General features: G+C 42.9%; 1 protein-coding gene across 5 annotated transcripts in view; it reads left to right on the forward strand.

The window, feature by feature from the left end:
- The window catches only part of SH2B1 (SH2B adaptor protein 1), a 551,274-nt gene that overhangs the window by 359,640 nt on the left and 174,921 nt on the right, over positions 1-16,713 (forward strand). For all 5 annotated transcript variants that reach the window (XM_086932373.1, XM_086932370.1, XM_086932372.1 and 2 more), the window contains one exon: positions 5,222-5,433. In XM_086932373.1, coding sequence (XP_086788499.1) covers positions 5,222-5,433 — 212 coding nt within the window. The remainder of the gene's footprint in view (positions 1-5,221; positions 5,434-16,713) is intronic.

Consider the following 16,713-nt stretch of genomic DNA (forward strand, 5'->3'; position numbering starts at 1 on the left):
GCTGAAGGGAATCCATTTTCCCATCTATTTTATTAAACTACTTTGCATGGCCGCCAAGATTTGTTGAATATCTGGGTTGAATCTCCCACTTCAGACCCTGATTCAGAAGCGCTTTTATCCTGTTCCATCTGTCTGCTTGATTTACTTGGCTCGAATGGCAGCTTAGATTGAGATTTTTCTGGCATTTCCATGATAATGATGTCCCATAGGCCCCAATGCTGTGCGAATCATGCTACCAGCCCCAGAGTTTACTAGTGAGCAGCGCTCTCCCCAAGCAAACACATGGCTCACCAGGGGATAGAGACCAGCTTTGATGAAGGCCTTTGCGTCACCCAAGGGCAATCTGTGTACCAGAGTGGGGCTGGATGGGCCCTTTCAGCGCAGAGCAATATGCCGGTTCTTCCGCCACACAGGGTCAGCAGCAATGGGCGCAGAAGGCCCCAAAGGTGCTGGGGGCAGCAAGGAAATGGCCAAATCCAATTCACAAGTGGATGCTAATTCACCAACTCATTCTCAAGCCCTCCAAAACGGAATTCCTCCTCATATCTAGCTCTCTCTCTCCGCCGCTTTCTCTCTCTTTGCCTCCTGTTCAAGCCTGGATGGATCAGTTGAATCTACTCAACAGTTAACCCATCATTGTGGACTGCGCTAAATCCTTAGGTGTCATACTTGACAAAAGACTCAACCTAATCTCACACATCAACTCCATGGCCAAGAGCGCACGTTATCAACTGCGACTTTTATGGGGGATTCGTTGATTCTTCCCGGAGAATGACATAAAAACCTTGGTCCAATCGCTAGTTCTCTCTAGACTTGACTATTGTAATTCTCTTCTGACTGGCCTTACCAAATCTCACCTCTCCCCCCTCAAATCCGTCCTCCATTCAGCAGCTCGCTTCATTTCATGGTCCAAACGAAGTGACCACATCACTCCTATCCTGTCTTCGCTCCGATGGCTTCCCATCGAGGCTAGAGCTATCTACAAAACAGCGTGCATCAGCCACAAAGCTTTGCACTCTTCCTCCCCTCGTTATCTGGCGAATAAACTCAAACTGTCTGGAGGCTCAAGACCTTCTCGGAATGCGGAAAAGTTCCTTCTTGAACCCCCATCCTTCCAAAGAGAAAAATTGTTGGCACAATTGTTCTCAGGTAATGCGGTGAGAATCTGGAACCCGCTTCCTCCTTCGCTCCGTGCCATCACCTCCATCCAGATCTTCAAAGCGGACCTCAAATCTCTTTTATTCCAAAGACACTTTCAGAACTAATTCCCTCCTTCTCAGACCCCACCAGGAAGTTTTTTAGTCATTGTAAATTTGTCACATATGTTTATATTTTTGTTTGTACATTCTGTGCTTGCTGCGTTTGAAATTGTGTTCCTTTTGCCTGCGTTGTTTTGATTCTATGGCCTGCTATTGTTCGCCAGGAAGTTCTTTAGGCATTGTAAAATTTGTCATATTTATTCCTACTTTTTTTTGTACAGTCTGTTCATGCTGTGCTTGAGATTGTGTGCCTTTTGCCTGCGTTGCTTCGACTCGATGGCATGCTATATTTGTTTGTTCTATTCCTGCAACAGTTCTCTCATGTAACGTAACTGATTCTATTGTACAGTGCTCTGACACCTTCAGGTAAAGTCTGCGCTTTATAATAATGCATCAAATAAATAAAATAAATAAATACATAAATAAAACAGTAAGATCAAGGCCCTCGGGCCCACAAGGAAATCCCCATCAGACCCCGTCTGAGCCCAGCAGGGCACCAATCCCGGCCCAGCTGCACCAACGCCCGGCACGTTACCGTCAGGTGGGGCCTCCCCAAATTGTCTATGCTGCTGTGCCCCTCGGTGAGCCTCGGGACGCAATGGCCGGCACCAAGCCTCTGCGCAGCGTCCTGTGAAACCTTTCCGCTCCCGATCAGGAGGTTGCGCCAGCAGCCTGTGCTGCACCACAAGATCATTGCGTTCACGACCTGCAGTCCCCGCCAGGGATCTAGCATCACGACCCCCCAGAGTAGATTTTCCGGCAACAGCAGCGGAGGGGCACTGGCAGACAGCAGGCAAGTAACCACAGTGTGTAGAAGCCTGTAATCTGTAGGATTTTTAAGGATTATGCGCCAAGACGACCAGGGGAGTTTAGTACGCGGCCATCTTGCAGTCAGGCAAGTTCCACCTCATCCGTAGCTATCATTTCAAGACGCAGCACAATTCAAGATGTATGTTCCTAGGAGCCGTGAATACAAAGTAATCATGCAGATGCACTCAATGTTTCTTCCGATAATAATCTCTGATTTCCATATTAATCCATTTAATTACCTACTTTCTCTCAGATTCCAGCCTCTTCAGCTGCAAGATCGTTCCAAGCACCATGTGTCCTGGGAGGGGTCAAATAATTTGTAGACAAAACAAAAAATGTAGGAAAACCAAAAGTTTTCAGTGTATCACCCCATATCAACCGAGATGGCTTGAATCCAGTAGCGTAGCGAGCACGATACCTACTTCTCGGCATACCATTCCCAGTAAGAGTGACTTATTGCAACACAGAAAGATGATGGATGGAGTGCCGAACATTGTCAAGCATTCACCCCTAGTCACAGATCTGTGTTAAATCCAATGATTGCCACATTGTACATACGCTGTATTGCTACAAAGGATTGTGCCTGAGGTTTTTCTTGTTTCTTGGTTATTTGTTGACTTTTTACTTCTACATTAGTGGTTTTCTAAAGAAAATAAATGGTATTTCACTAATATAGGCTTTATATAGGCTATTAAACTATGTTTTAAATGAGAAAATGTACCTTATCTAACAAAGGCCAAGAAAGAAAGAGCTTTCAATCTTTTGTATTTCATTAATATCACCAGTGGAGAAAATTCTAAATATTAGGAATGCCTACATAAATTTAAGTGTGGTTTCCAGTGTTCAGCGCCAGCGCTTAATTTTCTACGCTGTCTGTATTACAGTCTGCCGCATGGTGGCTGTCTGTCTAATTTAGAGATGAGCACAGCAACAGTTGTTTGCTAATTCAATATACATTAAAATAATTAATACCTGCCACCCAAGCCATTCTAATAGCTTTGGGGGCTTCAATAGTCTGAATTGTCCCACTTGTAAGATTCTGATGAATAGGAATTGTGTTGGTACTGTACTTTGGCAGCCATGGCATGACTACGGGTGTTACAAGCTGCACTGGACTTCTGACGGGGAACCCAGCATTTAATATTATTATTTTAACAAATTAAGCACTGACAGTCGGTATTCAAGAACTGTGCTGGTGAACATCCAATACTATCAGATTAAGTAGAACATTGAGGCCACTGCTAATAGACAAAATGACTTTACAGTCGCTAATGAATTAAATTGTCCAATATGTTCAGATACCTTATTTGAAACTTCTAAGCATTGAAGGAAATTCAGACAAAGCATTAATGTCTTTAAATATGTGGGTGTTCAATCTATGCTTATGAAAAGTGCCACATTAAGTGTTGGTCGATCGTACATTCACAGTCTTATCAGATATTGAGTAAACACAAATATCGGAGAAAAGTGCAAACGAAAAACGTAAAGAAAGGATTATCTGAAGTGTTTAAAATATTAACATGCATGATTTCAATGCATTTCTAGCTCAGTGTCTGTTTTTATAGGTTCATTGCACATATCAGCTCGAATTTCACTGGTGTTGGAAGAGGGGCGTGGACAGCGTGCCATCCATCCTTTCCAAAAACAGGTGTACAAGATTGCACCATGACTAGTTTGGGAACCTTTTCTAGTGAGAAAGGGCATAAATTCACTGGTAGGGTAGACGTAGGTGGGAATATTAATTAGTAGGGGGGTTGATAAAAAGGAGCAAAAATAGGTTTCAAAATCATCACAAAATAGTTCTCAATTGAGACAGTTTCATGCATTTTTTTCTCTCTTGTCTCCATGATTGAGCGCAAAGTCTTGTCTGTAAATGTTAAGGGACTGAATGATTCAGGCAAAAAGAAATCTATATTATCATTAGCCCTTGACCACGTTCCTTCAATTGAATGATAGCAAGACATACTTGAAAACTTGCCCCAGATAAAAAGCGGTTCTAGTTTACTTTGACTCTGGCATCAGCCTCATTAGTCATGTTATGTATAGATTCCAGCCTCGAATAAGATTCTCGGGTGATATCTTGAGAACCACGCAAGACCATGGAGGCATGTGGGTAGCCGTTGCTCTTCAGAATAAACTAGGACAGTGGTGTCGCATAATGGCTTATTAGAATATGATCCAAGAATACTTTGCGAACTAATCACAGGGTTGATAGATTTCCCTTAATTATAAATGTATCGGACTTTAATTTTCTTTAGTCCATTACACTTGATTCTTCTAAACTTGGTGGGACCCAGAGAAAGCTGCGATCTGCCATAGCTCTGCATGCTCCTAACTCTGAGTTGGAACTTATTGATCCATGGAGGGCCCTTAATAGCACCTTATAATATGAAAATGAATGGCATTTGGCCAATATGGCCTTTAAATAGGCTGATAAAATATGGTTTAGATACGAAAATGTGACTTCCAACAAAAAGGAGACAGAATTCATCTTGTTCAAAGTGCTCCAGAATCCTGCATTTGGCAGAATAGATAAGTCCTTATGATTTTAGTAGAAGGTTCTTGAAGGAGACCTAAGGAATACAGGTAATTATCAATTCCTTTTTCAGATTTCAGTCTTTCATAACTAATGAGCAGTGGAAAAAAGGTCTAAATATTAGGAATGGCAAGATCAGTTGAAGTAATAGAATTTTACAAGTTGATTTAGTAGGTTCTCCTAAATTAGCCATATTCAGGAAACCCATATATCCAAGCCTCAAACTCAGAACATTACAAGAGGTAGGACATGTAAACCTCGTTGCGCATGGTGACAGATCATTGCTTCGCTATTTCTTCCATTTCACCTAAAAGACTTGAGTGCTTGAACTAATTTGTTTATCTTTGCTTGATTTCCTTGTCTTTTCCTAACATATTTATTTAGTAGACTGTTTCTTTGATTTTGTATTTCAGATTCCTGCAAACATTATTAGTGTACTAAAAGGTACTCTCCGCAGCTGGTTTACTAAAATTCGTAGACATCTACTTATATATATTTAGAATAGGTAGAAGCTGGTTTATAGGCAGCAAACATTTACTTGCCACTGTGACTCCTTAGTTCTCTGAACATTAAAAGGTTTGATCATCAGGCACTCTTTCCTTTTGTTTGTTCACAGAGTCATTCATGTTCCAGGGAGACCCAGATCCTGCAGAGGGAGAACACCCTCTGTCAGAGTACCACTGGTTCCACGGCACCCTCTCCAGACTGAAGGCTGCTCAGCTGGTGCTGGCCGGGGGCACCAGTAGCCACGGCGTCTTCCTGGTCCGACAAAGTGAAACGAGGCGGGGGGAATATGTGCTGACCTTCAACTTCCAGGGAAAAGCCAAGGTGGGAAATGGCTGTCTGAGTTTTTTCTTCGCTCTTGCATATATTTCTGCTTTTTATATCTGTCTGTCTCATCCAATGGATTCTGGTCCATTCGTTTCTTTCATGGCATTCTTTCCTTTACCCTTGTAAACCAGGCTTGCTGCCACGAATCCACCCCCGAGGATCTCTTCACCAACAGTAACCAAGCAAACATTTCAAGTTAATGGTACTTCATAGCTAGCTAAGACCAGTATTTCTAAGTACCCAAATGGTTTATAATTAGGATTTAAATAATTCTTTATAGCACGGGTACTCAAACATTATCCCTGGGGCCAACGTGGCAAACCCATGTCCTTTATGGCAAACATAGGTCACCTGGAATATTATGAGGACCCCTCATCTATGAATCTTGTCCCTAGGAAAACTCTAAAAGACACATGCATGAGGTTTTTGGGCGACCAAAGAACTTGTACAGAAATGTTGAAGAAAACTGTGGCCGCCAACCAATTAATAATGATCTCAGAACAAATGCAACCCTATATTGGACTATCTATGAGCAACTTTGAAAGATTTTTACTTACGCGCTTTAGATTTAACATGCTTTTTAGGCTTTTTAGTTTCCCTGTCATGAATTTTTGGGGTAAACAACTTATTAAGTGCCCCTGTGATGATCTATCTGAACAGTCAGACATCCATATTCTTTTCTTGTGCAGATTTTATACTAATCCCAGAAAAAGGTGGATTGTCCCCTTACTAAAGATTATGGATTTTAACCAGTGTCGTCCTGCTTTTTTAGAATTACAACGGCTTGATAATATTTTTACAGTAGCATCCCTGTCCTTATATTTGAAAACTGTTTTTGAATTGCGGAAATCTATCATTTGAATGTACTCTATTTAGGTTAAGCAAATTATTTAAACTGGATTGTATAGTTATTGTGTTTTTACTTGTACTTTCATGGTTGTTTTCTGTCTTAAATAACCGAATAAAGTTTAAATGAATGAATGAATGAGTAACAAGAAAAAATCCAGATACCTGAGAGAATTTTACCACAAAATGCCTTCTCATTTTGAGAAGTGGCCTTCATGTAGCAAAAGAAAGAGGCGTCTGACCCCTGTACGATCACTGGTATGTTTGCCAGAAGACCACATATTGAAAGATTGCAACATCTGTAAAAAGATGACTACATGCAGTCTCAAAGACAGAGAAGGTATCAGGCCGAGGAGCTTCATGGAAGATAGGGGAGCAGAAGAAAACAGAAGACTTGAGGAATCTTCGTTTCATGTCATCTCCAAAAACAGCCTGACCAAAAAGCCTCCCACAGATGGAGATCTAAAGAAAAGTCTTCATCTTGAAGACATCGGCGACATTCTCAATGTCATTCTGGCTCAACATTTAAGGTATCTGTGTCGACATTTAAAGCATCAGCCCAACTTGTTAGCCTTTCAAAGAGGGCTTGACATCACACAAATAATGTTGTGAAAAAGATGAGATCGCTGTTGAGGAAATGCGTTGATTATCGTCGACACACAGATATTACTGACTTCTAGGAAGAAACGACGGCAAATAAGTTTCTGTCTACTAAGTGAAAGGCTTCTCACTCTTTGATATGATGACTTTGATGTCAAATGAAGAAAACAATAGACGTTAAACTCCAATCTCTCTAATCGTGTTGGAATCTTCATCCCCATCCGCAACTTTGCGGCATTCATCCAATTTGTTACATTCACAATAGTTATTACCAGACAGCAGAGTAGGAACACTCCAAGCTTTCTACCTCTTCTTTTACAGCTACGCCTAGGAGAAGAGCAGAGACTCTGTCAAAACTGCTTTCTTCTGCATCCCATCCAGTTACACCAGATCCTCATCTGTTACCATTCAGACCAATAAAGCCAAATATACCTTTTGAGGATCCGATAAAAGAACCTCTATAACATTAAACTTGTCTCCAACGATTGTGTCAAGACAAACATCAGTGTCCCCAAAGAGGAAGAGGAGGTCAACTTCTTCTCTCTCCAAGCCATACTCCCCCCCCCCCCCCCCCCAAAAAAAGAAAAGGATACAGATCTCCACCAAGATTGATAACCCTGTTGGCTACAACTGATGAATCTACATCATATACACCAACTTTACCTGTGACATCTCTATCTAGATCCTCTCCAATGGATGACATCTCTACCTTTCAAGAGGTCTTGGTTAGAGTGGCCACTTAGTTGAATATCCCTCGTGGACGCCCTTCAGCATCCCCTTAGGGTAATACTTGAGACATTGAAAAATAGATTGACTCCTGAACCTCCTTTTCTCTTAGTTTCCGGTCTACTGAGAACAGCAGAGGGCAGCCACAGTTAAAGCAGTTTCACCAAGGTTGTTAAATATAAGGTACCACAACATGACCCTGACTTTTTGAAGTCCAAGCAGAAACATCATTGAGGAGGAGTTATGCATCAGCTCCACAGACAACCACTCCTCCAGAGCATGAAAGTAAGCACACAGACACTGCTGGATGAAAGATATCTGAAACTGCTGTTTCACATCTTAACCCCTTCGCAGCGGGGGTAATTCCCCCGCTGTGCGGGGGGGCGCACAACGTCCCGGTGCTTGTGACAAGCTCAGCTCGTCATGAGCCACGGTGCTCGTGTGCTCATGACAAGCTGAGCTCGTCACAGCCACACCCTTTTGTGTGGAACGCTCAGCACAGCGGGGGAATTAGACCCGCGTTCGAGCGTTCCACAGCTCATGACTAGCTCAGCTCGGCAGGAGCACACGAGCACCGTGCCTCATGGCGAGCTCAGCTCGTCATGAGCACCGATGGTGTTAAAGATCCCATTGCTACTACCCTTCTTCATAGTTACCAGTGAGAAATATGTGAAGAAATGTGTTTATATATTGAAGACCTACCAAAACACAGCATTATTCAGAAATGCTGCACGAAAATGTGCTGGTATCCAACCAAATAATTAACGCTTGCGGAAGGTTCAACAGAATTCACAAAAACTGGAAATTGTCTAGGCATAGGTATCTTCATTGAAGTCAAACGGTAAAAGAATTTCATGCTGCCTGACTGGATTGCTGAGCACTTCTTTGTGTCATCCTTTTTAAAATTCCATAGGGTTTTTAATGCCAATCTAATTTCATGGTGAAAGGCACCATATGCCAGCCTAGGAGAGGCTCAATTTATTTTTCTGTGAGAATACAATCACTGAAATATATGAAGTGAGGAAAAATACAATGCTGTAACTTTGAAGCCGCTTTCTAATGCCCAACAATAAAATCCAGGGAGCAGGGGGGTTCTTTATGGAGTCAATGAAAATATCTATGATGCAGATCCAGGACTACATGTAAGTAACCTTCGCTTCTGCATCTATAATCTTTATTGATAGTCCTAAAAACACTGGTATATAATAGCAATCTATCCAGGGTCCTTGAGCACAGCTTTTTGCAGCAGGAAGAGAATATTGTTTTTAGAAATTAATTCTAAAAAATACATATACTGCATATATTAAAGGCTAAGAATTACCCATTTACATTGAGTTTTCATTTAATGAACTTCTCACCATACTCAAGCATTTCTGTACATCAGAAAAAGAGCGCATAAAGTGTAAAACAGTCTCTATTGAATGAAAAAACTGCAAGATAATTCAAATCCAGTGTTGGCCAATAGTCAATACTGGCACCGTGCCTCTAAGACCTCCAGGACCTCCTGTATTCAATCACGCCCCAATATTGTCACTTTTATTTTTTCTTGCTCCTTCAGTGAGGATCCTGGAGCACTGCTCTCAGATTTTGGCTCTTTCCGAAAATTCTTTTCAAAGGAGATTTTTTTTTCGCTTCACTCAATGTCTTTCTTCAATTAGGGTGAAGAGTAGTATTTTCCCTTTCCTTTTTGTCTAGTGTCCTGCTTGTGACAAAAAGAAGGCACAGACTGACCCTTATTCAGTCTGCATCGTTTGTCTACCTGACGTACATCTTCTTGAGACGTGCCATCATTGTACGAAACTCTCAAAAAAAACTTGAAAAGGAAGAAAGAAAATCTTTCTCCATGGTTTACAGTAAAAAGGAAGAATTGGATCATCAGGTCGACTTGACCCATCTTCCTCCCAGAAGACTCCCTCTCTCTTCAAGTCAGTTTCCAGAGGCAGATCTCCACAAAGGCGACAAAAGCGGTAGACAAGATCCACATCTAGAGGTAGAAAAATACCTATCTGTTCTCCGTCAAGATCGACGTTTGGCATTGAGACGAGCTACGATGACGAAGACTCCCTCAATGGTAACACATCAACGTTTGCCTAGGCAGACTCCATCAACGGCAACACAGCACTGTTCGATGTCGAGCCACACGTCACCGGTGATGACTCTATCGATGGTCTCAAATCGCCTCTCAGTGTCAAAGCATACTACTCCTACAAGCCCTCCGCAGACAATAGCACCTTGACATTGAGGTAAGATTCACCCACTGCCTTGTTGACATTTCACCACCATTCAGCGTCACAAACCACACTGACGTTTGAAACACGACTCAATGTCATGACAGTTATGAGCGAGCATCAGCTAGATGTACAACGTTGGGCTTCCTCACATTCATCATGGGAGGGGCAGATGTCTCCTCATCAGCTAGAGGTTTTTGAGACCCTGATCAATCTGTCACCACCCTGGCTGGAAAGCGTCTGCAAATGGCCAGTACACCATAGTTCAGACTCGCAGTATTCATGGACCGAACCTCCTCCACAATCTGCTCCACTGACCCCATCCCACAGACTGTGGCTCCTCCAGCTAGCCCGTTACAGAACAATCCACCTATGTCCCCAAGAAGATCCAGGTTACCTAGGCAGAGCAGACCTCGGCGATGTACCAGGTCATGTATGAGGAGTAGATCTCAACGCAGAACCAGACAAGATCCTCCAAATCAGCCTTGAGGTCTTGATGTCCTAGGTCAAGTCAGCGCAGATGTAAATCCCCTACCTTGTCTACATCCACAAGATCTTCAATAAGGGAATACTCACCCACGCTTATAAACACTCCACTGGTGAGAGTTTCCCCCAATCGATGGCCTGAACACTTTAAATGAGATGTTGGTTGGGGGTGCTTCTAAGTTGAACATTGATATCCCAGGACCCACAACATCCTCATCCGTCATCTTTGGGACTTTGCACCATAGGTCATCATCGAGGTCACTGCTTCCTTTGATCCCTGGTCTTCTCCAGCCATTGATGGACCTATTTCTCACACCAGCCTCTCTGCATGTGGCTCCAGTTAGGATCCTTGTAGGAGGCTGGCTTAGTATATGGTGCCTCCTTACTTAAGTAATGCACCTTGCACTAATCTAGACAAACCGTAATTTGATTTTAGTGGTCTTTGATAAATATGGAAAGGTCTCAAACTGGTATCTGTAGAGAGCAGTGTAAGAAAGTGGCTCTGTATACACTGCACCAAAGTAAGGTACAGTGTGTACAGAGTCCAGCAGTCCCCAGAGGTTTGGCTGAGGGTAAAGTTAGATATAACCTTACTCTGTAAAGTGGTAGTTTGGTCGAGCAGTAAGGCAGTATCAAAGGACAGTGTAAAGCATTTGTTGTACACACTCATTCAGCAAATAGTCTCACACACTCAAGAACTAAACTCAAGACCATTTTTTTTTTTTTTTGAGTCCTAGATTCCCAATCAATGATGCAACTTTCTCCAGGGCCTCCCTTTTTTTTTTTAATCGCCAACCGGAGATATACATATATATTTCAAAACGAGGATGGATCACTCTATACCGGGCTTGATTAACCTCCAACCATAGGAAACTTCTTTTCAGCTAAGAAAAGACTGCAAATTCACCAAAGGAGTATTCCAGCAGTATAGTACAGAGGCCTAATCATTGGACTGTGTTTAAACTACAATGTTTTAACCACTCCTCATAAGGACGCCAAAAATCATTTTGCTTTCTTTTTAATTATCTATCTAATTGATTTGTATACTTTATAGCCATTAACCACTCAAATTTATTTTTTTGTTCTTATTTGCCTTACTCCCACTTGAAGAGAAAAGAAAAAAGTAAACCTCCAATTTTTATTTCGTGTCCTGCTGATCTTGTTGTTTTGCTGCCATCAGCCAGAGACATTTAATTACTCAAAGGCGGATCGTGGGGATAGATTTTTACTCCACGTAGGATTTTACGAAGCCTGCGGACCAGATGCCTGGTAGACCCTTTTTTTGGAAGTCCGAGGAGTGTCAAAGGCATAATCATAGGAACCGGGGAAAAACAAACAAAAAAACCCGGACTCCTACTTCCACGACTTCAGTAGATCCCAAAAAGCCAAATTTTTCTTATTGCAGGATCTAGCCATATCCAGCTTGGACACTTCATACAATGATGTCAACCATTCTAAGTGAGTTGTGGTGTGGACTCTACCCAAATTTCCATATTTGTCTTCTTGCGAGAAGAATTGCATAGAAGAGTAAGGATCTTGCAGGGCCCCTGATGTTGTCATCAAGGCCGAAAATAATTAGCTGTAAACTAAGTCAAGGGGACCCTCAGGATGGATTCCATGGATGCTATGACTTTGTCCCAGAAATCGCATAGGAAGGGGCAGTCTTCAAACATATGTATATCCGATGCTTCTAGGAGTCTACATTTCTTGCACGGTTTACCGGGTTGGAATTTTGATAGTCTGAGCGGGGAGAGGTAGGCTCTATGGGCTGTAAAGATATATGATTATGCCTAAGCCAAGCAGGTTTGACAATTTTAAACAGTGTTAAATGATTCCATCCACTACGACTTGCATTGTGTATTCATCTGCTGTCCCTATAGGTCATCAGCAAGTTTACATTCGCCATCTGCTTCCTCTGCAATAGCCCAATACCACATAGAGACCTCCCTTCTCTCTACAGGCTTTGTCACGAGCTGCTCTTCTAGATTGCTCTCCCACCCTGAAAGCCGAGTGCTCTTAGCCTGTGTCTGGACCCAGCTATTCAATTGAATATATTTAAATTTGGAGAGACCAGGCCCCACCACCTCGTAAAGATCTTCCCAGGAAGGCAGGGCGGCCCCATCCAGCAAGTCTCCCCACGTCATTAATAGTCATTAACCACTCAATCTTTGTTGTGGGGGTAGATTTAACCCAATTTTTACAAATTTCTCTGCGAGCCACGAGTATCAAATAAAAGATGAATTTTTAACATTATTTGTCCAGACTTGACGATGCTCCAATGTCCCAAAAAATACAAGAGTCTTGCTTACCTGGAGTGGATCTCCTAGTATAACAGATATTGTACTACTCACAGCTTTCCAGAACTCCTGGAGAACTAAACACTCCAGAAACATATGAATGTCATCTCCTTTTTCTTTGCCGCACTTTGGGCATCTCTGGGTCGGACCCTTCCCCATTTTCACCAATTCATACGGAGACCAATAAACTCTGTGGAGACAAAAAAGGTGGTTCCGCCTTACATTTGCAGCACAAACCGTGGAGTATAAAAGATTACAAGAAACTGGCCATAAATCTTCATGCAGCTCTCCAGGCAAGATCTTCTCCCAGAGTAATAATAGTAACTTAAAGTCTCTGTCTGCCAGGTCCAGTCAGAGTCAGTACCAGGTTGCCACCTCTTTTTTCCGAGTGGTATTTGTGGGCGGGGAAAAACATGGCGGCTCCGCGGTCGCAGAGGCTCCAGAGCTTGAGGAGGTTATTGCTGTGCAGAAGGACGATGTGGACAATGCGGACATGACCCGTTGAAGAATTTTCTAAGAAAAGGAGCGGTGGTAAAGTGCTCAAAACAAATGTGTTGTTCTGTGGAACAGAGACACTATAAGACGCTGTAGAAAGGCTGTCTTACCTGGAGTTTTCTTTTCGTGGCGTTTCAGGTCGGCATAGTGTGACCGCTGAAGGAGGGCTGTCGGCAGAGGAGAGGTAGCGGTTGGCATGTTCTGAAGCCCGAAGCTGCTTTGGATTGGGGCACAGGCTCTGAAACGCAAGGCTTTCTCTGGTTGTGTGCAGCAAGAGAGGTGGGGAGGGGAAGAAGGGCGGCGGCGTTTATCTCCCTCCAGGGCAGTCTGGGCAGAAGCGGAACTAAAGCAATAGTGCTCTGGTGTGCAAGGGGAGAGCACAGGGATCTCGGAGCCTGGATTGAAGTTTCGACAAGAGGGACCTGAAAGTTACGGTAGGAGACAAGCAATTCATGACATTGTAGAATATGTAATTACATATAGGAACACAATAAAACCAGCAATAATCCCAGGTCAGTGTCATATTGAAGTGGAAACAATAAATAAGAAACAGTCAGCAAAAATGAAGGACGCTGAGTGGAAAGGCAATTGTGTTTTTGAAAGAGATTTTGAAAGTGAAGGTCAAGCACAGACACAATCCCAGTTACAACCTGGAATATCTGGTTTAATACCCATATTAAATCGGGTCCCTAGCCCCTTACCTAGTCTCTTGCCTACGTGGACAGGGAAGGTATTAAGAAGTAGTGTGGCAGCGAGAAATCTGGGAAAAGTGGCATCAAGCAATTTGGGATACTAAAACAAGAAAGTTCCCTTGGTTGAATTCAGGCTGCTTCAATCCACTGTTAACACAGCTATAATTCCTCTTTCACTCTGATAACTACTAATCATAACTTCCATCAATCATACTGCATTTTGCTCAAAAACCCCTTATTATAAGTAGAACCACAAAGGCACTTAACTATCTAGAAATTATTCAACATTACGGTGCCAAGGTATATATTACACTCCGTTTTATTAAAAATAATTTTTTGTTTGAAATAATTTAAAAACACCTGCCTCCACCAATCAAATATACATATACTATTTGTAATGGTATATCCTCCTGTCACGATATAAAGTACAAAATCAAAAACAACAAAATGTCATTAAAAACATATGCATAAATGATTTAATTAAATCCACAGAGGTTTGTTTTGTCGACACGTTTCGGTGGATCCTGCTTTTGCACCACCTTCCTCAGGACAATTTAAAAACACAATCTGTGAAAAGAATTTTTAAAACAAAATCACTAATGTACCTTGGCAAACGTTTACATAGCAAACATTAACCATTATTTCTTCTGTTACTATTCATATTGCATAATTGCTTCTCATAGAGAGGCAAAAATAATAGTTCATCCTGTGCTGTTTTTGGGTCCCACTTGTAGTTTTTAAGACAGAAGCACATCTATAATTAGAACATCCCCCTGTTTCCATTCACGCGCTTGAAAGACACTATACATTCATCCTTATTTCTATCTATTTTTTATTATTATTAATAGATAATCTCATGTGCATACCTTTTTAGATCTTCCTCACGATTCCCTGATCTCAGTGGGGAAGGTCAGGACCAAGAGGGGGTTGTAGATAAGCCAATTGTTTTGTATATAAAAATATATTGTTGTTTTATTTTAGAACCACAAGTTGGTATAAAAATATTTTCTCAAAATTAGATGCGACAGTTAAATACTTTCAATGAGGAATAGACTTTTGAATGCAATAGCTACAGTGGTTGCAATAGGCAACACAACCCTAACACAATAATAACATTGAGTTCAATGGGAATTTTAAGTAAACTGGAATATCATTTACTTTACGAACGTTTTTCTTACTCTGGGCTGGATCCTGGATTCAGCCCTGGTGCATTTCCTGAAAACAGTTAAAAGAATTAGTTTGTTACACAGGCGATTTTTAAGGAATATTTGTATGTTGCAAAAATCGACACTTAATATAATTTCTGGTAAAAACCAGGCAATGTTATCCTATGGAGGAAAATCAGGTTATCGGAAAATAACAGTTGTAATTACTTTTTCTGGTCAGTGCTGGGCACCAAGATCCAGCTCTGGGATCTCACCTGGTAACACGTGAGTAATTATGTTTTCGTTGATTAGATGATTTTTAGTGAACATTTCAAAGTTTCAAAACTCGACTCTTAGAAGAATTTCCAAGTGAAAACTATTCAATGTTAACCTATGGAGAAAATGTAAGTTATCGGCTTTCAGGTAAGTACTCGATTGGCAGAGTTAGGGTTCTGGGGTAAGACTCAGGGGTCTCCCAGGTTCAGATAGGTACAGTAGTTACACCCTCCGCGGAACAGGGGCAGCCGGGTGCAGAGAGAGGAGGCCCAATGATAGCTTACCGCGGGTAGGGGCCTTTGGTTGGTGGCTACTAGCAGGCAAGCCTCGCGGCTGTGGGAGCGAAGCTCCTGGTCACTTACTCAGGGCAAGTGGGGAAGTTTAACAGAACAGTTGGTGCACATCCATTGGCACTGGGGCGGCTGGATGCAGGGTGCTTTTGGGCTGTCGGGTGCCCAATTGATTTCAATGGGAAAGCTGCGAGACGAACAAAGGCTGCAGGCTCGGGGACGGAGATTCTTCAGGTGCGACCATCACTTCGAAGGGTAAGTTGGGAAGCTGTAGGTTAGGTAGACACCCACGAGTTGGGCACAGGGGGCCGTGGGGCGCCGGGTGCAGGGGTTTCTTTAGGCGTCGGGAAATCTTACTCTCGGCTGGTCGCGGTTGGAGGGGTCCCTGGTGTTGAGGCTGCAGGCATCATCAGGAGCATCGAGGAGGATACTTATGTGCTGGATTCTTGGTCACTGTTGCCTGGGGGACGTTCTTGTGGTCTTTGTTCACTCAGGCACTGGCCGGGCTCAACGGGTGCAGGGTGAGCTGGATTTGAGGTTCTTGGCTGGCACCAGAAGCTACAGATGTTTGAGCAGAGCCACTGCTGGTGGGAGTCCCAGTCTTTAGTTGAGTAAGAAAGTCCGGTCCTCTGGGGTTTTCGAGGTTGCTGACCACTTTTAGCTGGAGTAGGTTCAAGGATCGACAGGCTGGTAGGGCTGAGGTCAAGTCAGTTGGTGTTGTCCTCTTGTTAGCAGCTGCACAGCAGGTCTTCTTTCTTCTTATTATTTTAGTTTTGGAATCGGGATCTCAGGAAGGTTGGTTCAGGGTGCCCCTAAATACTACATTTATGGGCTTTACAGGTAGGGAAAGGTCAGGGACCAATGGGTCCCTTTCCTGGGTTGAGTACACCCCATATTCTGCAACTCTGCATTTGGAGGGTGACAGGAGCCTAGTCCTGGTTGGGTGGGGCTCCCCATCCTCAAGATGGCGAGGGCCCGGAGTTGTGCTTCACCTCGCCTCCCCCACGTGAGGGGTGGGGTTGGCAGAGGCTGGCACACCTCCTTTCCTAACTTTGGTTTTTCCGCCAGTCTTCCTGCCAGAGTGGGGATCAAAACTTGTGGGGACCAGTTGCTGAGTACAGCAAGTGGTCTGGAGAAGCTCACAAAGGCGGAATGCCTTTGAAGCTTCCTCTGCCCGTCCTGGGGGAGGAAGCCTA

The sequence above is a fragment of the Lissotriton vulgaris genome, chromosome 7 (assembly GCF_964263255.1).
Source record: "Lissotriton vulgaris chromosome 7, aLisVul1.2, whole genome shotgun sequence".
Taxonomy (NCBI): Eukaryota; Metazoa; Chordata; class Amphibia; order Caudata; family Salamandridae; genus Lissotriton; species Lissotriton vulgaris.